Source organism: Phyllostomus discolor, chromosome 1, assembly GCF_004126475.2.
Source record: "Phyllostomus discolor isolate MPI-MPIP mPhyDis1 chromosome 1, mPhyDis1.pri.v3, whole genome shotgun sequence".
Classification (NCBI taxonomy): Eukaryota; Metazoa; Chordata; class Mammalia; order Chiroptera; family Phyllostomidae; genus Phyllostomus; species Phyllostomus discolor.
In genome coordinates this window covers 6,230,771-6,256,192 of record NC_040903.2, presented here as the reverse complement: position 1 = coordinate 6,256,192, position 25,422 = coordinate 6,230,771, and the positions used below count along the sequence as shown (strand labels likewise).

The 25,422-nt window shown below is 49.1% G+C and overlaps 1 protein-coding gene across 1 annotated transcript in view; it reads left to right on the top strand.

The window, feature by feature from the left end:
• BOD1L1 (biorientation of chromosomes in cell division 1 like 1) overlaps positions 1 to 25,422 on the top strand; it is a 49,589-nt gene that overhangs the window by 18,312 nt on the left and 5,855 nt on the right. The window contains exons 10-25 of the mRNA XM_036018827.1: positions 657 to 5,912; positions 6,348 to 6,624; positions 8,392 to 8,456; positions 9,873 to 9,957; positions 13,291 to 13,334; positions 15,149 to 15,209; positions 16,838 to 16,908; positions 17,507 to 17,579; positions 18,305 to 18,384; positions 20,091 to 20,175; positions 20,510 to 20,583; positions 21,580 to 21,655; positions 21,738 to 21,772; positions 22,740 to 22,785; positions 24,954 to 25,003; positions 25,100 to 25,184. Coding sequence (XP_035874720.1) covers positions 657 to 5,912; positions 6,348 to 6,624; positions 8,392 to 8,456; positions 9,873 to 9,957; positions 13,291 to 13,334; positions 15,149 to 15,209; positions 16,838 to 16,908; positions 17,507 to 17,579; positions 18,305 to 18,384; positions 20,091 to 20,175; positions 20,510 to 20,583; positions 21,580 to 21,655; positions 21,738 to 21,772; positions 22,740 to 22,785; positions 24,954 to 25,003; positions 25,100 to 25,184 — 6,463 coding nt within the window. The remainder of the gene's footprint in view (positions 1 to 656; positions 5,913 to 6,347; positions 6,625 to 8,391; positions 8,457 to 9,872; positions 9,958 to 13,290; positions 13,335 to 15,148; positions 15,210 to 16,837; positions 16,909 to 17,506; positions 17,580 to 18,304; positions 18,385 to 20,090; positions 20,176 to 20,509; positions 20,584 to 21,579; positions 21,656 to 21,737; positions 21,773 to 22,739; positions 22,786 to 24,953; positions 25,004 to 25,099; positions 25,185 to 25,422) is intronic.

Genomic DNA, 25,422 nt, shown 5'->3' with positions numbered 1-25,422 from the left:
TCTGCTTATTAACATTAATCATCTATACTCGGCCACACTCTTGGGTAGGGGGAAAGTTCAGATGTTGTGATCTCTCAATATGTCCCCTGGGTTGTATAAACGTACACATCAATTTTATATGATGTGGGTACTGGGAGTTATTGTGTGCATTTGAAGCATACTAAGTATGTCATCCAATAAGCAGCCTAAATTCATGAGGTTTCCCTAAAAACTTTTGATGTCTAAAATATCAGAAACCTTTATTTCAATGTAAATTTTTAAATTGTCTTCATCATACTTTTGGACTGAAAAGAACATGGGATTATCACTCTTTCATTTTATATTTATTAATGACTACTGGGCATTTGTGGGCTTTAGCAATTGAGAGTTAAGTAAGTAGCCTCTAAAGATGCCTGCGATATGGAGGGAATAAAACTAGACTTAGACTGAGATCATCTAAACTCGTTGCCTGGGTGTCAAGTTTGGGGTCATGCTGAGCTTCGGTTTCCTGGTGCCCAGTATGAAGTTAGTGATGCCAACCACAGGCTGCCTGCAAAGAGTAAGCAAGGTATAAAATAGATGACAGCACTCAACATGTTAAATGGACCCAGATTTTCAATTTGAATATAAAAATTGTCTTTAGCATTTCTCATATTTTAACCTCTGTTTCCTTACAGCATTGTGAAAAGGAAAAGGTGTCTTCTTCAAAGGATTTGAAACACGTCCATACAAAAAGTGAAGCAAGCAGACCTACCCGGAGACTCTCCGAGTGTTTGCATTCAGCTGATGAGAACAAAAATGAATCCAAACTAGAACGAGAACATAAAAGGCGGACATCTACCCCCGTTGTGGTGGAGGGGGCACAGGAAGAGACTGACACGCGAGATGGGAAAAAGCAAATGGAACGCTCAGACGTGGGCACGGAAGAAAAGGAACCCCAGAAACAGAAGAGCACCCTTAAAAATGAAAAGCATCTAAAGAAAGATGATTCTGAAACAGCGCATGTGAAAAACCTCCCCAAGAAAGAGATGAAGTCTTCCAAGGAAAAGGCTGAAAAAGAAAAAACTGTGTCAGAAGACAAGTCGTCTACGAAACACAAGCACAAAGGGGACGGCGCGCATAAAACGGGCGACGAGGCGGAGCTTCATTCTTCCGAGAAAGGGTTAAGAGTAGATGAGAGTGTTCAAAAGCAAAGTCAACAAACGAAGCTTTCTTTGGATGATAAAGCCGAACGAAAAAGTAAACATAGGAATGAAAGGAAGTTATCCATTTTAGGCAGAGATGGAAAGCCGGTTTCTGAATATATTATAAAAACAGATGAGAATGTTCGTAAAGAAAACAAAAAAGAGAGACACCTCTCGACCGACAAAACTAAGGCAGAGCACAAATCAAGAAGATCGAGTGATTCTAAAATTCAGAAAGATTCCCTGAGTTCCAAGCAACACGGAACCACATTACAGAGGAGAAGTGAAAGTTATTCCGAGGATAAGTGTGATACAGATTCAGCTAATCTGGACAGTAATTCAAAACCAGAAGAGGTTTGCCACAAGGAGAAGCGGAGAACAAAGAGTTTGTTAGAAGAGAAACTTGTGTCCAGGTCTAAATCAAAAAGTCAAGGCAAACAGTCAAAAGTCACTGAAACGGAATTACAAGAGGGTATCGCAAAACAGATGACCACTTCAAAACCAGAGAAGGAGAAGAACTCGGAAGAAAACGACCCAGATAGACAACGAAAGTCGAAAGCTGAGGACAAATCTTCCGAGGAAGCTGGTGTTGAACCTGCGTTAGAGGGTGTCGCACCTTCTGCCCACGGCGCCCAGAAGGACTCTGGTCACAGGGCCAAGCTGCCGTCAGCAAAGGACAGATGTAAGAGTGAGAAGGAGTCGAGCTCCTCTAGACTGGAGAGGAAATTATCAGATGGGCACAAAAGCAGGAGCTCAAAGCATAGTAATAAGGAGGTGAAAAAGAAGGAAGATAACAAATCAGATGATAAGGAAGGTAAAGAAGCTGACAGCAGTCATGAAAGGGCCAGAGGAAATGGTCCAGCGACTGAAAAGAAATTAAGCAGAAGGTCGTGTGAAAATCGGAAAGGAAGCGCATCCCAAGAAATGACCAAAGGAGAAGATAAATCAGCAGCAAACACTTCGAGCTCTCCCAGTAGTTCTTCCCTTCAGAGACCAAAAAGAGGTGGTGATACCACACTGACCCCTGAACAAGAGCCAATGGAAACTGATTCTGAAGCTGCTGTGGAAAATGTACTGGAAGTTTCGAAAATCCACGAGAGTAGCAGTAATAGTTCTCAGCAAGATGCTGACTCTGAAAACGCGATGAAGCAGAAGGCGACAGGCACGGTTCTAAAGGATGAAGGAAGAGCTTCCACCACAGATGCAAAAACAGCCACTCCGGCCTGTAAATCAGGGCGTGGAGCAGGGGTCGCTGGTAATTCTGAAAAGCACGCTGACCATAAAAGCACCACGACCAGGAAAGTGCATATCCAGAGTGCTACATCCAAACCAAACCCCAGGGAGAAAACACCAACTCAACAAGGAACTCAGGACTCGAACGCAGACTCGGAAGCTAGTCATAAAATGCTGCCTGGTGCTCCATCAGAAAGCGAGAAGGCACAGAAGAACTTGAAACATACAAGACCCGCTGAAGAGCGTGTTGCTCAAGGAGACACTGTTGAACATTCCACGAATGTAGACCCCTCGCCATCCTTAAGTTCGGTGCCTGTTGTGCCTCAGCAACCATCTCATGATGCAGACGTGATTCCTGTGGTTGACAGGAGAGATGTTTCAGACGTGGGCACAGGCGGCACCTGCCTGGGGGACCACTCCGACCTCCCTAACCAAAGTTTGACTCTTAAGGAATCCGAAGTCCCCAGGACAAGTCACAGCAAAGAAGGTGGTGCAATTTCCACAGCAGATAGGCCAGCGAAAGCAAGCCTCGCTAGCAAAAAGAACATTCCAGAAGGTTCCCAGGCCACCATACTGCACAGTAAACAAGGGAAAGGAAGCATGCCTCTTGATAGCAAGTTAACAGACACAGTTATGGGAAATGAGAAGGTTAAAGAAGGTGACGTAAGTAGAGAGCTCACTTCAGAGCAGACAGTTAGAGCTGCAATAGCAAATGGCCAAAAGGATGGCGTCGCTGTCGACTGCACTGTAGGCATGAGCACCGAGAAAGATGCTAAAAGTGTTGGACTTGAGCACAGTAGAGGCTCGGGTGAAGTAGTGCATGCGTCCGCTGATGTTGGAAGAAGGAAGGAAAGCAGTGAGGTAGACACCAGTGCCGGAGGTAACCCTGCCTCCTCGGCCTCACACCAAAGGGACAGAAAAACTGAGAATGTGACAGCGGGGTCTGGCAGGGCAGAGAAGTCTTCTCTGGCCACTAGTACAGAAGGGAAGGACAGAGGCCTCCCCTTGAACTCCGCCAAAGCTGGGGACGCTACAACCACTTCCTCGGAAAGGGGAGAGGAGGAGGGGGCCGTGCCTTGCACAAGCATTGAAGCAGACGAAGGCCTCACGGGGGGCTCCAGAAACAGTGCTCTCCCCTCGGGGGCGGAAGCCGGGCGGTGCACTGTGTTTGCCGCGGCAGAGGAAGGAGGCGGTGTGGTCACAGAGGGCCTGGCAGAAAGGGAAACCTTCCTCACCAGCACCAAGGAGGGGGGAGGTGGGGAGTGCGCTCTGGCTGGATCTGAAGAGCAAGCGACGGACCCAGTGACCGCTCAGGCAGTCACCGTTGAAGACAGTATCAACAGTGCTGTGACAGAGGAGAAAGATGATGCCGTGACCAGTGCTGGCTCTGAAGGAAAGTGTGACGGTTCTTCCAGCAGAGACTCAGAAAGACTCGGGGGAGCCGTCGCTTCCACCGGTGAAGGCGAGAGTGATGGAGCCGTAACAAGCGCGGGGACAGAAATGCGAGAGGAATCGTTAGGCAGCGAAGAGGCAGACAGGTTCCAGAGAAACATGACGAGGGTGGGCCCCCAGAAAGAACCCGAGGGGACTGTGACATGTACAGGAGCAGAAAGGGGGAGCGGAAGCTTTGCGATGTGCCCGGTCACGGGTGCAGGGCCGCAGGAGGAGCGTATGGTTACAGGGGCGGCTGCTGCCCTGGTGGACAATGACACCCCACCAGGAGCGAATGCCACCCAGCAGGGAGATGGTTCTGGGAATGACGGCACAGAGGGGGAGAGTGCCGTCACCAGCACCGGGATCACGGAGGAAGATGCAGAGGGGCCGGCGAGTTGCACAGGTTTGGAAGAGAGCAGCGAAGGCTTGGCAATAAGTTCTGAGTCCGAAGAAACTGGACAGAGCGCTATGGACAGCACGGCAGCCAAAGAGGTCGCCAGCGTACCAGCAGTCGCTGCTGGTCCCTGTGACGACGAAGGCATCGTCACCAGCACGGGCGCCAAAGAGGAGGACGACGAGGGTGAGGGTGTCGTGACCAGTACGGGACGAGGAAACGAAGTTGGGCACGCCTCAGCGTGCGCGGGGATAGAAGAGGAAGGCGAGGGGGCGCCCGGCTGTGAGAGCGCGGAAGGAGGAGACGGCCGCGTAGGGACAGCCGCCGGGCACGGGCCCGCCGCCGCCGGGAGTGCACAGGAGAGCAGCGTGCACAGCGTGAGCGGTGCCGAGAAGGACATGAAAGATGCGGAGATCTGCTCCAGTGCCAAGGGGGTCGTGGGAAGCAGCGTGACCAGCGCGGCTTCCAGGGAGGACGGAGCAGCAGCCCCAGAGCCCGAAGCTTGCGAGGGGCCCATGACCAGCGCAGCCTCAGGTCAGCGCGACAGTCAGCTCGCCAGCGAAGGCAGAGTCGAAGACACCATTATTTCCACCGGCCTGGTGGGGGGCAGCTGCGAGGAACTGGTGTCTGGCGCCGTCCCAGAGTACGAGGTCCCCCGCACGTCGCCGAGTGAGAAGGAAGACGAGGGGGTCATCACCTCTGTGGAAAATGAGGAGTGCGACGGCCTCACGGCGACCACAGCCGGCGACGGTGTCGCCCGCCAGACCGGTGTTTCTGGGGGCCAGGGTCAAGGCACAACAGGCCTGGTGATTTCCACCAGTAGCACCCACGATTACGCTTCCCAGTTCAGCACCCTCAGGGACACGGGAGGTCCTTCCAGCGCTCTGCGGACCGAAGCAAGTGTGGAAGGCCCCCGGGTGATCGCGGACGAGTTCGAGGCCCCCATGCCCAGCGCGGGCTCGGGAGGGGAGAGCCAGCCCACTGCGGCGAGGGGCAAGGAGAAGGACGAGTGTGCCATGATCTCCACAAGCCTCGGCGAGGAGTGCGAAGTGCCTGTCTCCAGCGCCACGACCACCCTGTGTGCCGGCGGCCAGCAGCCCGTGGCAACGGCTGAAGGAAGAGCCAAGGGCCCCGTCTTGGTCGGCACTGACGACTTCGAGGCGCCTATGCCCAGCGCACCCAGGGAAGTGGCAGGTCCTCTCGCCTCGACCAGCAAGGAGGAGAAGGATGAGTGCGCTCTCATTTCCACCAGCATAGCGGAGGAGTGCGAGGCCTCCATTTCGGGGGGAGCTGCGGGAGGTGGGCGCGAGCAGGCTGGCACAGCCGTGGAGGAGAAAGACGGGAGTGCCGTCATCTCCACAAGCTCGGTGGAGGACTGCGAGGGCCCTGTGTCCAGCGCCGTCCCTCGGGAGGAAGTCCATCCTGCGGCCGCCCCTGCGGAAGAGATCAGCGACACCACCGTGATTTCCACGAGCACCTCGGAAGGACGGGAAGCAGCCATGAGGGGTGCCGTCCCCCAGGATGAAGAGGCGCCCGCGGGTGTGCAGATGGAGGATTTGAGTGACGCCGCCATCATCTCCACCAGCACAGCCGAGTGTGTGCTGGCTGCCGCTGGCCCGGACAGGCACGAAGAGAACCCACTGACTGCTAGCAACCCAGAAGGAGGAGACGACCTGTCAGCCGCAAAGGTGAGCAAGCCTGAGGTCCCCATGCCCAGCCTCATTGCCGAGAACAGCTGTCAGTGCCCTGGGCCACTCCCAGAAGGAAGAGACGTGAGCCCCGGGGAAGGGCACATCAGGGTGCCAGCCAGCGAGCTCTCTGCAGAGGGAGGCCCGCCGCCGGAGGAGAAGAGTGTGTCCTTGGGCTCAGTTCGGAGCCTGGACAAAAGCCCTGCGGCAGGGATGGCTGGAGACGGCCCCAAGGCACCTTGTTCAGCGGGGAGGGACTTGGAGAAGGGAGCTGGCTCACCTGTCAGCCTGGGAAGGCCAGAGCAAACGTCGAAGGCTGAGGACTCCATCAGTATTCGCTCTTTGGCAGCAGCACATACTGGTGCTAAACCAGCTGGTGACATGCCACGTGTCAGACCCACTGACACAGAGCAGCCCTCTCTCCCTCCCACCCAGCAGGAGCCTGAGGGTGACTTGAAAACCACCACCGACAGTGTTCACGGCCAAGAGTCAGAAATCGCTCCTTCCCACGCCGTCCTTCCAGCTGCCTGTCCTGTGGCTGTGTCAGCAACAGAGTGTGAGCAGGACTTGACCGGGAAGAGTGATCACCGTGGATCGCGATGCACTGTTCAGGCGTCGGCTGAGAAAACGGGAGATGGCATGGTGAGATCCTTCCAGAAGGAAGGAGGCCTCGCGGTCACTGTTTCTCCTGAAGAAAATGTGGGTGACCTAGGTGAGAATCTCTCTAATTGAAAACCTTAACATTTTACAGAGGTGATTGTGTATAGAGTAAATTTACAACGGCCTTCTAAAACATGGTTTTGGTTCCCAAATGTCACAAGATAACTTGTCGAACTTGGAGGTCAGGCTTCTCCAAAAGACACTTGTGTCCAGAGCGTGAGGCCTCAGAGCCCTTTCTCGTGGACAGGGAGGGAAGAGGCGGGAGACTGCCGCGGGTCACTGGGCCTCCCTGACCTCCAGGTGTCCCGGCAGCCCTGGAATCAGTGATTTTTTAGTCACCCCTATTTTACAGGAGAGCAGATAGGTTCACGGAGTTGAAGTATCTTGCATGGTACTTGAGTGCCTTTTAGAAAACATTATTCTAGAAAATGGGGATAATAACACAAACATAAGCTTCATTTCTATTCTTATCTGACTTATAGATTTGGAGTATGTGTCAATTCAATCCAACTGGTTACTTTAATCAAAGGAGCCCTTAAAAAAAAAAAAAAACAACAACCCTGAGTTTATTCAGATAAAATGAGCAGTTTCTGGCTTAGATTTTAAGAGAAAATGTGTTCTCTCCTGTCCTGGCAGGTTTCAGGGACTGTTGGTCTTGATAGAAATGGTCGATAATTCAGTATATAAGCTTTGAGTGCAGCCATTCCGTATACAATCCAACTGCGGACACTGCACCAGCTCTGACTGTGCAAGGCCCTGGGGGGGCCAAGGGAAGTAGCCAGCATGCGTGGGGCAGAGCTGTGAGTGCAGCCGTGTGTTGGAAGTGGGCAGCAACATGGTCGTGGGACAGGTGCGTGGAACTAGGTAAAGCGCAGGATGCTGTGAGGACGCAGGGGGGCCTGGGCTGTGCTCCAGAGGGTCGGGGGCGTTGGCTCCTCCCCGCTCGGGCTGTGTGAATCGCAGCATCCCGGACTTCCAGACTGGAACAGACTCCGGTGTCCTCTAGGGCAGCCTCAGGAAGCGGAGGCTTGTGCTTTCGTCCTGTTCACTGCAGGAATTTGAGTAGGAGACGTTAAGAAATGTTCGCAGCGTTGAAATAAGTAACTTTAAAATTTTGCATTGGACTTAGCCTGAGGTACATTGAATGCTCTGCAAGTTTTATGACTTAATCATTCCTATAGTCTGTTACCCCTTCCTCCCCACCCCTGCACCGCCTTTTTTTTTTTTCTTGAAGGAGCAAAACTAGAAACGCTTTAGCAAGGAAAAGCCTGCAGTCTCTTGGAGAAAGAAAGGATTTTCTTTGGAGGCTTATATGAGCCAGCCACAAGTCACAGAAGCACAGGGGACAGAGGGGAGAAGGGCCCGAGACAGGGATAGACTTGAGTCTCCACCAGAGAAAAACTCAATTTCCTTTCGTCTGCTTCACAGGTTTTTAACTTTATGTTTAATTTTGCTGTGTCCGCATAAAGTGAGTGAAATGAGTCTATTCATAAGTCACCTTTTTTATCAAGAATATTCCTTGGTGGCCCAGAATATTTCCCTGAACTCTTGGAAATAAGATGTCTCCACAAATAGCACTCTCTGGGCAGCCATCTACACAGCAGGAGCGGTCCGCCCTCTCCACAAAAAGGGGGTGACCCTACTCCTCCTCTGATGAGTTTCATGCGTGTTCGTCTTCACTGTTTTCTCCTGACTGCAAAGTAAAACAGCGAAGTGGGCATGGCATGCTAGAGGGGAACGTTTTGTTGTTGCCTTTTGGTCCAGATTGTATTTTGCAAGCAGATTCTCAACTTGGTTTAATGGTTTCAAATTTCATTAGGCCACGAAGACTCTCCATCGAATGTTTTGGGAGGATTGGAATTGAAAGCTGACTTGAAAACTGAGGTATGGCTGATAATGCAGTTATGCTGAGCTGTAAATGGTGTTAAGTGCCATTTCGCCCTATGTATACACATATGTGTTTAAGCAGTGTATACCTCTCTTGTTTTCACTGTACTTAAGACACGTAAGTATTGTCATTGTTACATCGGGGTGTGGGGGAGCGAAACACCTCAATGATCTCCACAGGTAATGCCATCATCACCAGTTCCATTTACTCAAACCAGAAGCCCGAGAGTCGGTCTGTTTCTCCTGGTCACTCCACCTTTAATCCATTGCCAGTTCTTTGTGGTTACTTATTTATCCTCAGAGAGTGGGGAAGGGAGGGAGAAAGAAAAAAAAACATTGATGTGAGAGAGAAACATCAATTGGTTGCCGCCCCTTCGCCACCCAACCAGTGACTGAACCCACAGCTTAGGCCTGTGCCCTGACTGGGAATTGAACTGCTGACCTTTCAGTTGGCGGGGTGATGCCCAACCAAGCGAGCCACACCAGTCAGGGCTCCGTTGTCAGTTCTTACAGTTTCCATTTCCAAAGGATAGCTTGAGTCCATCTGTTTCCGCTTCTACAGTTGCTGCACTAGTCTAAGGCAGGGCCTGCCTGCGCAGTGTCCCTGTCGAACCTCCTCCCTCCCCAGCGCCCTCCAGGCTGGAGTTATTGGGACAGCCCTGGGAGCTATCTTGAAAACCATGAATTAGGTCATGTCACTATGCTGCCTAAATTTTCCAATGGCTTTCCATCATACTTAGAATAACATCTAGTTTGTAGTGGCCTATTGGTGTCCATACTTACTAACGTCGTCTCCCTACTCCCTCCCCCTGATCTCGCGGCACCCTGCAGGCATGCACGACAGCACAGGGGTGAGCGTGGGCGCTGTGAGCTGTGAGCCGTGCAGAGGGGGCCGTCCTCACCAGGCTGAAGCAGTGGGTAGGCAGACAGGAGTAGTGTTTGAGTTTTGCGACTAGAGTGCGAGTGTACCAGAGGAGAAGGAAAGCCTTACAGTCAAAGGAGCATGTTCTAGACAGAGAGGGAAGGGCCAGCGGTGAGTCCCAGGCACTGCAGTGGTTCCAGGTCAGCCGTGCTGCAGCGCAAGCCTGGCAGGGGGGTGGCGCTGAGCAGGAAGGGCCTGTGTGTTGCACTGAACTGGAGTTTTAATTCAAAGCGGTAGGAGAACCACTGGTGGATGGCTTAGATGAAATGGATTAGATGAAATTTTTGGTTTGTTTTTAAAGGCTGACATATATTCATTTTGGAATTGTGCACAGACTTGAAAGGCTTGTGGATTACAAGGTGCTGGGGTTTCAGGGTTTTGTTTTGGTTTTTTTGGTTTTTGTTTTTTTGTTTTTTCAGTCATTTGAGGTTCATCTTGCCTTGTTATAAAAACTGCAGTTAACTCTTTTTTATGGTGCTTTGGACTTTTAGACATTGCTACAGGCAGAAGAAGAGAAGAGTCATGAAATTCCAGCACCATCAGAGCGTCCACGTGGGAGAAAGCCAACTGGGACAAGTAAGCTCCTTTTAGCAGGTTGTCTACCTTTTGTTGCAGCTTAAAATCAGTAGCTGGTTCGTAACGATATGCTGACAGGCTGTAGGCATTTGCTTCTCACTTTTTAAAATAGGTCAGTGAGAACACTCGACTTAACTTCATTTTTAACATACACCTTTTCTTATGAAGTGTCAGTCGGTTTCATATGAGGTAATTCTTTAAATCTGATAGCTCCAAATCATTGTGGCAAATAGAAAGTTGCTTGGAGCAAACTCTTGACCCATCCCCAAATGTGTCTTTGTGCTTCCCTTCCCTTCTAGGTGCCGTTATCACAGCTCGTTTGCAGTAGGCAGGTCCGCAGCTGGTGCGGTGCGGTGCGCCCACTTCTTTACAGCCCTGCTCTTGGTCCTTGGACTCTGCCAGAGCTCCTCCCAGCTTGCAGAGTCTCTTCCGGTCTCCGGGAGCCTCAGTGGTCAGTGTCCACTGCAGACTTGAGGGGACTGCCCAGTGTCAGGAAAGGTTAGGGCAGCGACTCAGATTCCCTGGTCCAGGACCACTTGACACTCAAAATTCAGCGAGGACCACAGAGAGCTTTTCTTGTCCGGATTGTACCTGTGAACATTTACCAAATAAGAAATTAAAACTGAGAAAGTTATGAAATATGCATTGAGTATAATTAACTCACCATGAGGAGTTAATGTAAGTAACATTGTTTTTCATGAAAAATAGCTAGATGTTCCAAAACAAACTCTAGTGAGAAAGGTAACATTGTTTTATATTTTTGCAGATCTCTAAGTCTAGGTTAAGAGAAAATAGCTGGTTTCTCTTAAGTGTTTCTGCAGTCAGTCTGTTGCTAGTCTGTTGTCTTGGCTGAAGTCTATGAAGAAACTCCAGCCTCATGCATGTATGGTTGGATTTTTGTAACAGTCTTTTCAGATAATTGTGGGGACATCATATGGCCTCTGGAAAGCTCACCGTGTACCATGAGTTTAAAAGGCGAATAGCATCTTTGTATTATGACTCTGCTTGGGCCCTTGCATACTCTCAATGGAAGGTCTGAGGAGCTCCCGAGGGTGCCTAGACCGCACTTTGAGAACCACAGGGCTAGGGAAATGGAAATGAGAAGAATGGTGGCATTAGAGAAGTTTTCCAGGGTTGTGCTCTAGGCATTATTGTACATTTTCTTCTGCTTTACACATTAACCAGGCAAAAAGTAATAGGAACTATAGCTATGTGATCGAATATAAGCTAGTTGTTTTTTGGTTTTTACAACATTGAAATGTCGGTGCCAGTCAGATGGAAGAGTCAGGGTGATTTGGTTGCAAGTAATAAAAGTCTACAAATATTTGCTCAAATTTGTTAGCTCATTGTCTTAGTTCAGGTTGCGGGAATTCCATAGGTTGAGTGGCTTAAACAACAAATAATTATTTCTCATGGTTGCAGAGCAGGGAAGTCTGAATTTATGGGGTCAGCCTAGTCAGGTTCCCAGTGAAGACTCTCTCCCTGGTTATGTCCTCCCGTGACCTTCCTTGGTGTGGGCGATGGGCGGGGGGCACACAGGAGAAGATCTCGTATCTCCTCTTTTCATAAGGACACTGATCCTGTCACAAGAACCCTACCCTCAGGACCTCATGTAAACCTGATCACCTCTCAACACTCAGCTCCAAACAGCGTCACGCTGGGGGCCAGGTCTTCTGTGTGCACTTCAGGGCACACACACATCCAGTCCATGGCATTCACACACCTGAGAGTACAGGCAAAGCGTGATTTAAGAGCACGATGGTCTCCCCGCAGACACCTCTTAAAAGGCCCGATCTCTCCTCCTCTCCCCGGGCCCCCGGCAGGGTAACTGCTTTCTCATTTATGATCTCTGGGAGAATGTCCTTGTCCTACCGTTCGTGGCCAGAATCCTAAGATGTACTCTAATTCAGCTTAGGTAGCTGTGTGCACCCTAAACTAAGTGACGTCGCTATCTCTGAAACCACACTGTGCCCTGGACCACAGCCTGGGTGGGGCAAGTGCTAGGAGAGAAGCCACAATGTAGTTAGAGGGGAAGGCAGGGAGGAAGAGAGGGAGAGACACACCGATTGATCAGACCGCTCTCCCATGCGCCAGCCAGGGACTGGGCCACAACCCAGGCATGTGCCCCAGCTGGGAATAGAACCGGCAACCCTTTGCTTTATGGGAGGACCATTTGAGCCACACCGGTCAGGGCATGGAATCATAATACTTACACTGTCTGTGCTGTAATTTTTTTTTAACTCAGCCTTGTATTGTGGGCTTCCTTCATTGTCAGTGTATACAGATTGACTTCATCTGAATAGTAACCCGTAATGCATTTTCCTGTTTGTAGATCTTAGCCATTTCCGGTTTTTATAGTTTTTACTATTACAAACAAAGCTGCAGTGAACTTCCACACTCATGTAATTGTGATTTTCCCCCAAGTATTTCCATAAAAGTGAATTGGGAGGTCAAAGAATATATGTTTTGAATTTTGGTGAATACTTATCTCTTCCCCTTTTTTGGAGCCCGATATTGAGGGATGAGCAGGCATGCAGTAGGTGGAACAGGCAAAGGGACAGGCAGCATGTAAGGTGTGATGTGGATGAATCCTCACCCAGGCAGCCTTCGAGGTGTGTGACCTGGAGAGGCCTGCAGGCAGAAGTGTCTGTCAGGCAAGCCTGGACGACCACCCCGGGCTGGTGAGCCCCTCGGGCCGGCGTGTGGAAACCCCGACCCTGACAAAGGGATCCAAAACTCAGAGGCATTAGTTAAAATGTGTGTGTATGAATTACAGTTCACATAATTCACATCCCACTTGTTATGGCCCCAGAGGTACCATTGTGGAGGTTCTGAAGTCCGTCGTTCCCACAGTTATAATCCAGATTACTGTGTTTAGGCACGGCTCAATAGGAGATCTGCTTACGTAAAAGGAAATTGTTTAGAAGAAAAATGTGTGTTCTGTCACTGTTGAGTAGAAACAGTAGACCTTGTGCTTCACGTTTCCAGAGAATATAAATAGATCTCTGCTGTGTGAGGGGCTGGGAGCTGACTTTCCAGTTCGTGGCATTATTTTTAAATGAACCAGTGTCACCCTGTGGCTCAACAGTCAGTAAAGGTCTTCCACCTTCCCTCTGAGCTTCCGGTCCTGAGCACAGCAGGCTCAAGAGTGACCTAGGGGACCGCCGCCATTGCCGTAGGAAGGCGGGCAGCTGTCGTTTCTGTGGTTCTCGTAGGGTGACAGGGATTGTAGAAGAAGATTCGTCTGAATTTTATAATTCCACTGTCCTGAACATCTCTAAATGTGTTTCTCTGCAGCTCAGTTTCCTTATTTCTCATTTTTGTTTTGGACAGCTGAACTGCAGAGCGAGCCTTTGGTGTCGAACGAATCACCGAGGGTAAGTGGCTGCAGTGGCGGGGTTTGGTTATCGGCCCTGGGTTGTCTTGGTGTCTAGTGTGTTGAGAGTGGCCGCGGAGGGGACGTCCTGAGGGGGGTGTCTGCGTGTTTCTGAAGGAGACAGGAGGCCCTAGGTGGCCTGCTCTGCCCAGGAGGAGTTCAACACACTGACCAGGGTCTTTGCTTGGCCTCATCTACAGTCAGCTGTGACGTACCAGTGATGTCACGAAATATGTGTAGTTGTTCCCCACCCCCACCCCCACCCCCAGGAAAGTCCCCCTGCATTCAGCAGCATGGAGTCTAGGCCAGGGGCACAAAATGACACCAAGGACATAGGAGAAGGCCCACGTGGCTCAGACTAGAAAGCTCACCCGGTGTGTGAGTGCTAAGGAAACCCTTCAGAGGACTGAACTTCCTACTCGTGGTGACCACAGGGCCTTGCGGGGCAGCTTGTGACCTGCATGGATCACCGTGCTGCAGACAAAACAGATTTTGTTTTGAGGACTGACATTAGCCTTATGTGTTTGGAAGGCTTTTCTGAAAACACCAAACCATAATGGGCATGTGTACATATTTTTTTCACGTGTGGCTCTCACAATCCCTTTTGTACTTGAAAGTTGTTTTTGCTTTTGGTATTTTATTTCTGAAGGCATTTTTGGAGCCCTGATCTCACACCAGGGCGAACATCTTGTAAACGCTTGCACACTGCACACAGGCACGTCCTTTCCTGAGCCCCTAGAGGACTTAGTACCCTACAACTGGCATCAGAGGGCCCTCCTCACCCCGTTGAAACGCCCTGTTTTGTAGCCGGAGGCACGCACAGTCTGCTCAGTAGAAAGGAAGGAAAACCCCGCTTGTCTGGTTCAGGTTTACCCCGCAGAGCCAGCGAGGCGAATGTAAGCCCCGAGAATGTGCTCCATCCTACCTCAGAGCTTCCCTGAGTCTGAGTCCCTGCGAAGCACAGCCATCCTTTCTAAGGAGGCATGAGGTTCTGTAGCTTGGATCTCAAACACTGTAGGATGTTCTGAGACTTCCCCTCAGTGAGTAAAGAAACAAAAACCCCTGGCTGGGGGGTGCAGTTGTTTGGAGCATCGTCCTCACACACCAAGGCTGCAGATGCAGTCCTCAGTCAGGGCACATACCAGAATGAGCCAGTACACGCATAAATAAGCGGAACAACAAATCAGTCCATCTCTCCCGTCTATAAAGAAATCAAGAGCCCTGGCTGGCATAGCTCAGTGGATTGAGCGCGGGCTGCAAACCAAAGTGTTGCAGGTTCGATTCCCAGTCAGGGTACATGCCTGGGTTGCAGGCCGTGACCCCCAGCAACCACACATTGATCTTTCTCTCTATCTCCCTCCCTTCCCTCTCTAAAAATAAATAAATAAAATCTTTAAAAAAAAGAAGAAGAAATCAAGAAATACAATTGATAAGATTTACCAAAGGGAAATCTTAGGACAGAGTGACAGGATCCTTCAGCATTTTTAAATAAAGGGAAAAGAATATCGTGGGGCATCATTGGATGGGAAGAGAATGCATAGAATTCAGAAGTATTTTCTCGTACTATTCTTTTGCCATACCATTTTAAAGGAGAATAAACATAGTAGGATGATAATTTAATAAATGGAAACGTCTTCAAAAGGAAGATGGCTCTGTGCTCTTGAACTTCTTGGTGAAATTAAAAAGAACATGCATTCCAGCTCCTTTCATCATCCCACAAACAGCCAGTCGTGTCAATTACCTTTTTTTTTTCCCCTTTCTGCTCTCAAGACTTCTCAGATTATCCATTAACAACATTTTCTGTTGTCTGTTTAGGTGGAAAATGCAGGCTCAAGAACAAAAGAAGAAGTTCACAGCAAGTGTCATAACAAAGAAGGTAAGTTGATGAATTTCAGAGTGGTGATTTTCGTAGTAATTATAATTCCCTTTTGTTAAGTGCCTCCCGTGTGCCTGGCCCTGTGCTGATTACTGTACTTCTCAGATTTTCTCTCGTTTATTGATGCGATGCAGTGAGGTGAGTGCAGACAGCAACATGTCAGTGGTTGAGGAGGGTGGGACGTGAGAGGCCCAGTGGCCAGGCCAAGGCCATGCACCTTACACGTGGTGCCTTGCCTGGAAGAAACGCTAGCACTTCGCCAGCCGCCCGCAGTGGATCGGTCCGTTGTGAGTGCAGAGGGTGCAGTCCCCGTGGCCTGCGCCGTCGGAGGAGCTCTGTGCTGAGTGCTGGCCGCCCGGACCTTCCGACAGGCGGGCTCAGGCGGGCCGGAGCGGGAGTGGCACGTCCCAGGGCCCAGGTCGCACTCCCCAGCACCCGTGGGGACTGCCAGCTCCAGAGGGATAATTCTCTTTTCAAACAACACATAATTTTCTCCGTTCCTACTGGTTTTGTTAATTCTCTATTCCAAGAACGGGGACAGAGGCCGCGATCCCCTGTGCAGTTATTTTTACGGTGTGTTACGCTCTATTTCAAACCGAAGTAAAGCAGCAGTGATTATAAATCCTTGCACTCATCACCTGGTTTTGTCATATCTTGAAAGTTAGCATATTTGCTTCAGAAGCTTTTTAAAAATGTTACAGATACAGTTGAATCCACATTAAAAAGGCAGCAATAATTATAAGTCCATGTACTTATGACCTAGTTTTGTCATCTCTTGAAACTTAGTACATTTGCTTCAGATACTTTTAAAAAACACTAATGACAGGCACAGATGAGTCCACACTGGACCCTCCCAACCCCCGTCTCCGTGTGTCTGCTCCCGGGGAGCCACCACCCTGCACTCGCCTCACGTGTTCCCGGGCACGGTGTCCAGCCCCCGGCGCGTGTTCCAGGAGGAGGGTGCCACGTTGTGGGGCCTGTCTCCTCCTCACCTGCTCATTCAGCGTGGTGTTGTCATGCGGGTGACCGTCCACTCACTTTTTTCTGTTGCTCTTTAGTATTCCACGTGTGAATAGAGCAGTTGTTATTTTTTGCTTCTTTAGGTTTTTTTGGCACTTCTCCCAATTATATAGAGTGCTCCCGCATGGGATCCTGTCCCTGTTTCCCAGTGCCTGTGTAGTGAGTGCACCTGTCACTCCAGGTGCGCCATTGCTGGGTCAGTGGGCACCTCTTCCATTTGACTGAATGTGCCAAATTGCCGCCAGGTGGTTTCCCAGCTGTCACTCCATGCCCCTCCCATAGTTGGTATTGTCAGGTGGTGTGGGATGTTCGCCACCAGATGAGTACGACGTGATACCTACTTGTTTTCTTCGGACGCTTCTGCATGCTGTGCTGCCACACGGGCTGTTGTGGGAAGCCCAGGGGCCCTCCTCCCTCCCTGACCCGCGTGGCCTCACATCCAGAAGTGGGAACCGTGGGGTTTTCCTGACATAGCTGTCGGGAGGAGCCGTCACAGGCATCCGTACGGTGTTCTTCCCTCTTTCCCTTCCCTCTGCCACACGCCCCCTAAAATAAGCGTTGGAATTAATGAACATTTGAGGTTTTTCTTTTGTGTGTTTATTACTCAGGCATATCCAGTGGTAGCAAAGACAACACAGAAGCTGTAAGAGGTCACAGTGTTGAAGCAAATTCTAAAGAGGTGGGTTTTCCTAATTTAGAATTAGGGATTTCATGTTTTATATGGAGAGATTTCACCTGTGCACAAAGGCTTTCCTTCTTGATGTATCTGAAAAACACAGTGGAGTGGTGAGAGTTCTCCCTGGCACTTGCATCTGTGTGTGCTCACGTAACTAACGTCCAGGCGACTGACAGATCCCAGGGTCGCTGGACGTGCCTGCATGGTGCGTTCAGGCATGCTTCTGCGTTTGCTGCCTTCCACCGGCCCTTCCGTGGGCACTGGAAGAGAAACACTGCCCGTTAGTGCATGGCGTGCTGTCGATTATAGGGCATAGCTTGACTTCAGAGATGGTAAAATAAGAACTGCTTTTTCAATGTAATTTAGAACTGTTGAAATATAGTATGTAACCAGAAACAAATTTGACTATTTTGTATGGATTTACGTTAGCATAAAAAAAAGACTCAAGCTTAGTCTAATTCAAATCTAGATGCCAGGAGTGTTATTCTAGACTTTTAAAAAGTATACAAAAACATGTTCCAAAGGCGAGAAGCTAATACGCCCATTTCAGTAGACAGGATGCAAATTCAAGTGCCTCTAACAGAGTCATTCTTAATTCCAGGTGGAAGAGAAGGAAAGGCATACATCTAAAAGAAAAAGAAAGAAGCATTGCCCCTCTTCAGAAGATGAACTGGGTATTTAGAGTATACACCTTCCTAGTTCAGACACCTTTGAAAATCATACTATTTTCACATGCAAAATACTGGGCTGATGACAGAAAATCTAGAGCAGGGGTGTCCAACTCATTTTCACTGGAGGCCACATCAGCCTCGAGGTTGCCTTCAAAGGGTCGAATGTGAGTTTAGGCCTGTGCAAATGTCACTGCTCCTTAACTGTTAAGGAGTTGAAATTCCTTGATCGGGAAGTTCAAATACTTCTGGGGACTCTGCCCACCCTAAGCCTTTTCCATAAAATGGCTGTGTTTTGGTGTCGTGAGCATTTGTGGGGTTTTATATTATTCTTTTTAAGATTTTATTTATTTTTATTTTTAGAGAGGGAAGGGAGAGAGATAGAAAGAAACATCAGTGCGCAGTTGCTGGGGGTCATGGCCCACAACCCAGGCATGTGCCCTGACTGGGAATCGAACCTGTGACACTTTGGTTCGCAGCCCGCGCTCAATCCACTGAGCTACACCAGCCAGGGCGGGTTTTATATTATTTATTCGTTTTGGGCTTGGCCAAGGCCAAGGCCTATCTGTGTTCAGTGCTCAAATCACATATTAAACGTACTTTTGGAATCACTAGCTTCCCTGCATCAGAAGCTAAGAAAGAAGTCCGAAACTGTCTTAAAATAGAACTATGCATTTCGCTTTTCATTTAGCTTTGTATTCCTTTGTGATTCTGTCCAAACTGATTTACAGATGATAATTCAGATGCCCTGGATTCCAAAGTAGAAACAGCACAGAAGCAGCATTCTGAAACTGAGCCACGGGACACAAAGGTATTTTTTGCACATAATTCATTTTAAATTTTGGGAGTAACCTAATTATATCACTGTGAATACTTACACATTTTTTTTCATTCTTTTATCCCTTTTACTTTATGTATCTCTAATAGTAATCTCTGTATTATAAAAGGTATATTTTTGGGCTCAAGAAAAACAAGTATCGTACTTTATTTTTTTATTTTGATTTTTTTACAGAAAAAATTACATTTAATGTGTTTGTTGTAAGATAGAAACTAATAGAAATCCAGGGACGATTTTTTTCTTTTTTCTTTCTTTTTATTTTTTTATTAAATTTATTGGGGTGACATTGGTTAATAAGATTATATAGGTTTTAAGTATAGATTTCTATATAACTTTATACTATATGATTATATTTTATCACAGTTTTAGATACAATCCTTGCTTAGATTTTGTTCATATTGTTGACTTCATTAGGTTTTTAGGTGCCTTCTTCCAAAGTGTGATGTGCTTTGTTACAGATACATATACACCAGATCAGTGAAATGCAGGAATGCATGTCAATTTAAAATGTTAATGTCCTGCCTTCTCTCTACCTTACTCCCTGCCCCTAAATCACCTGCTGTGCAAGGATAGGCGGGACCCATTACCTTTTTGCCTGTGGTCTGTTTCCATCTCAGGGCTTGGGGTGGTTTGTTTCTGCCCCACCTCCTCTTGTTCTAGGCCCAGTGTTCTCCATCCGCTGGCTGACAGCGCCCTCGGGCTCCTCTTCCGTTTCCGAGACTCAGTCCTCCTTAGTGCCTGTTCCAGACTTGCTCCCTCTCTTTGTTCTCTCTCCGTCCCTAATTTATGTTTTCCACCTTGTTCCGAAAGGAGTTAAATCAGCTTGTAAAAATACATGCCGCTGCCTTCCAGGCACTAAAACCAGTTCAGAGTCCCTTCTGCCCTTTATAGACGATGAACTAAATAAAAAGTAGTAGAAGAATTTTTAACAGCTAAAGAAAGTCAGTCACATGTTATGAATTTCAACTGGCTGGAGCCGAGCAAGGAAGGGGCCTTGAAGGCCATCACCGCCCCTCCCCCCCCACCCCCCACCAGCAGCCCTGAGACGATGCTTTCCGATTCACGGAGGAGCTGACTGAAGGGCGTGTTTTAATTTTCCCGTCGTTTTCAGTAAAAAGTTGTATGTGTAATACTTCCAATATCATAAAACAGCACTCTACCATTAAGCCTTATTTATATATTTTTGTTCATATGTAAGTATTATAATGTAAACATTTTGGTGTTTCATACTCAAAACTTTTTTGCAACCAAAGTGAGTAATTTAACTGGAGGGAGAGATTGCTGTCAGTCTGCCCCACTGAAGACCCTGCCAGTTTATCCCTCCCTCCCAGGGGAAGAAAAAAAATCTGTACAAGTTTCTTCCTTCCTGTAGAATTTCCCTCTAAAAACACAAAATCCAGGGGGAGGGAGAAGAGTGATTTCAATTTTGCAGGGGCGATCGAAAAAGTAGCAGCCTTGGTGCTTTGTGGGTGAGTCTTGTCTCGTGTTCTTCTGCCCGCAGAATTTGTATCTTTTTTATAGTTTCACTAGCAGCAACAATAGTTACTTTTTTAAAGCAGTTTGCAACAAACTGTTTTTGAAAGGCCACTGGGAAATTTGTTTTTGTGATAGAAAGGAAAACTTTGGGAGGATAACTGGAGGCAGTTTGAAAAGAGGCTTCTTGTTTAACTGCTCCGCAGGAGGAGAGCTCTGGGGGTTTGGAAGAACCGTCCAAAACGAGTCCCAAGGCAGGCGGCCCTGCTTCACGAGCCATGGAGGAGAGAGGTGAGTGCTGCACCCGCCACGACCAACTGTGAGAGGAGGCTGGCCCTGCAGGCAGCTGGCACCTCTAGGCAGGGTTCACCGCCCGAAACGGCACCCCCTCCGCTCCCCTGCAACCGCCCAGTCACGCACTTGCTGGACATCTGTGGGGCCTGGCTGTCGCTTCTCGTTCGGGTCCAGTCCTGCCTGAAGGTGCCGCTTACCGGTTAACCAGACTCGGGCTCGTTAACTTGGGTGGCACAGGCCTGAGAGTGGAGCGCACGAGCGCGGGTGACGGGGACTGTGCCCGTCACCTTGGGGGTGTCCCAGCCGTGACTGAGCCCTACCGTTTCCGCAGATGAATACGGCAGCAGTGAAGCTGCTGGCGAAAAGACAGAGCAAAATGATGACGACAACGCAAAATCGCAGGAGGTAAGGAAGGCTTTCACATTTATTTCTTCTGATTAACTTAAGGACTAAAAACAAACGCACTGAATGCTGTTACCTACATTTTCTTTATTACTTTCGAAGGAGTAGAAGAAGCTATTTTTTAAGCACAGTGGGACACCATTTCATACAGGGTATTTTATCAGTGTCATTTTGATTAATTTTGTTCTTTTCAGCTTCATTTTATCCAAACCTTTGTGTGAGGCCTCCTTCTGTTACAGCGGCATAGGATCCACCTAGAGCTGTGCCTCTCTGGCCACGTCAGGTTCCCGCCCTGGCAGCTTAGCACAGCCGAGCCGCACACCTGGTCAGGCCAGGGAGCAGGGCGCTGCTGAGCCAGGAGTCTGGACGGGGCAGAATGGGAGCGGCAGCAGGGGGTGCAGAAGGCCCACCGGCAGCCCCACCTGGGGTGCGGGTTCACACGGCCTCCTGGGAGGCTGCGCACTCCTGACCCGTTCAAGGTTGCAGAGCCCAGTGGGGCACAGGGCTGCACTGGCCTGGGACAGGCCCAGAACCAAGGGAAACAAGGGAAACAGCCTGTCCCCCAGCCAGATCTTCTGGGTAACTGCTGCCAAGTTTGCCGGTCTCGTAAATAGTCCCTTCTGGTTTCTCATACTTGTGTATGAGAAGATCAGGGACCTCCTTTATTCTTCATAAGGAACGTTTGCTCACAAGTGACCGAACTAACCCCAGTTTACATGGATGTGCGTATTTGTTCCAGACGTGAAGGCTGACACGGATTGCTTACGTGCACGGTGTCACCTCAGGGTCCTCAGGACTGCGGGTCCACACGCAGCTGCCAGTGCTGGAGGCGAGGGGCGGCCCTGGGGAAGGAGGCCCTGGGCCCCAGGGCCTGCGTTTTCTGAGTGACAGAGCCAGGACTCGAGGCCCCTTAGACGGAAGTCGGAATCTCATATGAGAGAAGGAGATGCTACTTGTGTGACAGAGGATGGAATTCATTTTTTTTTCTTTTCCCTTTAGGAAGATCAGCCAGTAATTGTTAAAAGGAAAAGAGGAAGGCCTCGTAAACACCCTGTGGAAACCACATTGAAAACAAGTAGGTATTTGGTGTATTTTTAGTTCACACAAGCAATTTTCAAGCTCAGTTTCTAAGTGAGATTTATTTTTGCATTTTTTAGAAGAAGACAGCAAAACGGATACTGGCACTGGCACTGTAAGTAATTGCAAAGATGAGAACTCTTTGAATGATGGCTCTTGACCTAGAAAGGGTATACTGCAGTATCTAATATTTTGAACAACTTTATTTTTAAAAAGTATTTGAAAAGCTCTAAATGACTTTTCTTAAATAACACATTAAATAACCGTTTGAATAATATCTGATTACTAATATTTTACATAAGCATTATTAGTTCTTCAGTCTGATTCCTTCCTCACTTGTGAGTTTGATTGCATACAAATTTTCTAGGGACTTCCCCTGTTGTGGTCTCCCGTCATTCAAATACAGAAATTTGCTGTTACATGGTTCTAGGTAGTGGCTTCTTTAGGGAAATTGCTAAGGCCTCACGTGTTACTACGTCCTGTGGCATTCCTTCTGTAATAAATTGTACCCTGATTTCACTGCAGAGAATTCCTCAGTGATACGTGCTCTTTTTAAACATTCTTTGTCTTGGACCCTGAAGTACATGGCCAACCGAATCATTGTGTCAGGACCTCGCTGCATGAGTTTCAGGGACATGATTAGGACAGACCTGTGTCCGCTGACCTAACAAAAGCACGTGGGCTTCAAGCCTCAGCTCTGCACTGACTCCCAGCCCTGTGGCACCGAGACCCTTTTGGGACTCCGTCTCCTTGGAGGCCACAGACTTACTGTAAGACGACAAAACTGAGGGGCACGTGTGAGCGCCTTCCCGTTGTGTGAGCCGGCTCGCTGGGGTTGGGACTGCCAGAACTGGGCCGTGCTCCGTGTCCTCCAGTGCGGGGGCCGGGGTGGCCAGGGAGGGCCGAGGCAGCCCCGATAGCGGCACGGCGCCCACGTCCCCTTGGTGCACCTCCACCCCTCGCCTGCAGACACGAGGACCCAGGTGCTGGGCCTGCATAGTAAGCAGCAGTCCGGACCTTTGCTTCCAGGGGGTGAGGACAGACTGCAGGCTTCAGTGCTCTGTTTGTTTCTTTAAATGCAGGTAGAACAGCCTTCACCTGGCGGCAAAGTGAAAGGAATGCAAACAGGTCTGTGCCGGCTGCGGCTGCGCTGCTCTGTGTGTGATGTGAGGGGGGCACGGGAGGCTGTTGGGGCGGCTTTTACAGTGTCGTTGCTTCTCGCTCAAGTGTTTTTGGTAAAAACAGTTGTCCTTATGGCCACGAGAGACTGTGCATATTGGCCTCTCCTGTGATCTGAGCCTTTCTCAGTGTTAGAAGTCTGGGGAGCCTTAGGGGGGAGGGTGAAGGCAAGAAAAAGCAAAGCAGGCAAGGCACTGTGCCGTGTGCAAACCACAGTCCGCTGGGCCTGTGTGAGGGAGAGGTAGGCGAGGCTGGGGACGGGCACTCTTATCGCGAAGATACTAGTTCAGCTAAAAGCCTGTTGTTCTCAGAGGAATTCTGAAAGCAGCCTTTGCAGCTTACAAAGCCTGGATGCAAGAGATAAAATTGTTTCAAGTGGTTTTGTCCTCGTTCCAAACGAACGTCGATAATAGTTGATAATAATTCGTTCTGGGTGATGGGATGCTGAGAACATTCCATGTTATCTGTTAGTGTTGCCTGCATTTTCCAGAATGTTTCACAATGCGTATATATTTATTTCATGGTTTAATAACTTACATGAAAGCAAGAAGATCCTCTAGTGGGTTTTAAAGGGTTGGCGTAGGCAAAAAGGTGAGTGAGACAGCTACTTTGGACCAAATAAGCAGCGTGGTCAGGTCAGGAGGGGGCGTACTCCAGTCACCAGGGGCAAGCAGGTGCAGGCTGGGACAGCATCGCCACAGTTAGCTGTGTGACCTGGGGACCACACTCCAGTTCCTCTGCTGTCTTGGAAAATAAGGTTTGTTGCTTGCTTGCTTAGTTTCTTCTTTTTGTTTCGTTTTATTTTTCCCACATCAGCACATTGCAGCGTAACATCAGGTTTCGGTTGGTTAGTTTCTTTGTTTTAAAAAGCAGATTCTGCTCATGCTGGGCTTTTAACCAATTCTGAGTCACAATATCATGGTATTTTAAATCCACATAAGAAGGACTTATGTGACTTGAATGCCCTTTAAAACTCAGATGGAAGCTCTGCAGGTGTGTCCGGGGTGTTGTTCAGCAGCAGTGCTCTGAACCTGGGTACTGATGAGCAGCGTAAGACAGGATTCCTCCCTGCTGGCCTTTCTCTTGGCGCAGCCCTCCCGTGCATGTTAGTGGGGAACATGCTGAACTCAGGAAAGGGGCAGCTGCTGTAGCCTCGCCACTCAGGAGAAGTGTCTGTGTTGTGGACTGTCCCACGAGTACCCCGTAATTCTAGCTGTTTGACGATAGTATGTTGAACTAAACGTTACTTTCCTTACCAAGATCCAGTCTCAGAAAATTGTAGCACCTACAGAAAGCAAAATACATAAAGAACAGGCAAATACAACCTGGCAGTCTTATAACACATATTTTTTAGTTACCACAATGTAAGTATGTAGGCAAAGAATTCCAGCTATCACCCAGCTCCTCAGTTATGTGAGTCTGAGCACATTGCTTAAGGTCCTGGAGCCTCATTCTTCCTAAGTGTGAGGTGGGATTGTAACACTTACAGAGCAACATTGAGACTTCGGTGACGCCTGCAGTCCTGACCTGCAGTTCCCAGTGCATTCTGGGGGACCCCTCAGGGTCCCCTCCTCCTCCCTTTCTGGGTTCAGAGCATTTGAGCGGAACCCAGCTGCTTCTCCTGCATGTGGAAACAGAGGCTTGGGGAATTTGAGTAATTTGCCCGCATTGCATAGCTTATTAATGACAAACCTTCAGTGTCTTGATCGGCATTCCAACGTGCCAGTTGTTCTGACTCAGGCTGTACTTGGCTAGTACAACAAAACGGTGAATTGCATAGAAATGCGTTAACTGGCACTGGTATATTCATGGACCACAAGCCGGACAGACTGTTGACATTTAGCCTTGCACTAATCAAGAGTTAATGCAGAGATCTAAGCCCTGGCTGGCGTAGCTCAGTGGATTGAGCGTGGGCTGGGAACCAGAGTGTCCCAGGTTCGATTCCCAGCCAGGGTACATGCCTGGGTTGCAGGCCATGACCCCCAGCAACCGCACATTGATGTTTCTCTCTCTCTCTCTCTCTCTCTGTCTCCCTCCCTTCCCTCTCTAAAAATAAATAAATAAAATCTTTAAAAAAAAAAAAAAGAGTTAATGCAGAGATCTCCCTTTTCTTAAAGATGAGTCCGGTAAGGACACCGGGGCCCTGCAAGAGAGAAGTGCAAGCAATGTAAGTGTTGATTTTCTTGTTGAGATACGTCTCTGAGAAATAAGCGCGGTGCATGCGCAGCGGACTGCTCTGTCAGCTCTAATGTTGCTCTTCCAGGACGACGGTGAGGAGAAGACGGTGACGAGCGGGCGCCGCAGGGGACGGAAGCCCAAGCGCTCGCTCACTTCGTCCGACGACGCTGGTACGTCCCGAGCAGGTGCTTGACTGCGGGGCCTTGTTATTCCGGAACCGCCTCTCTGAGAGCTTTCCTCTGGACGAGGGAAAAGTCAGCGGGGTGCAGCTAGCATTAATATTACGTAAATACGTGTGAAATGGCTCTAATCCCGTGTCAGAAGTGGCACATCCCAGATGCGCTCCTGAGAGCGTGCGAGCCTGCGTGAGTGCTGGCCGTGAACCGCCTGAGTAAACTCTCCGACTGT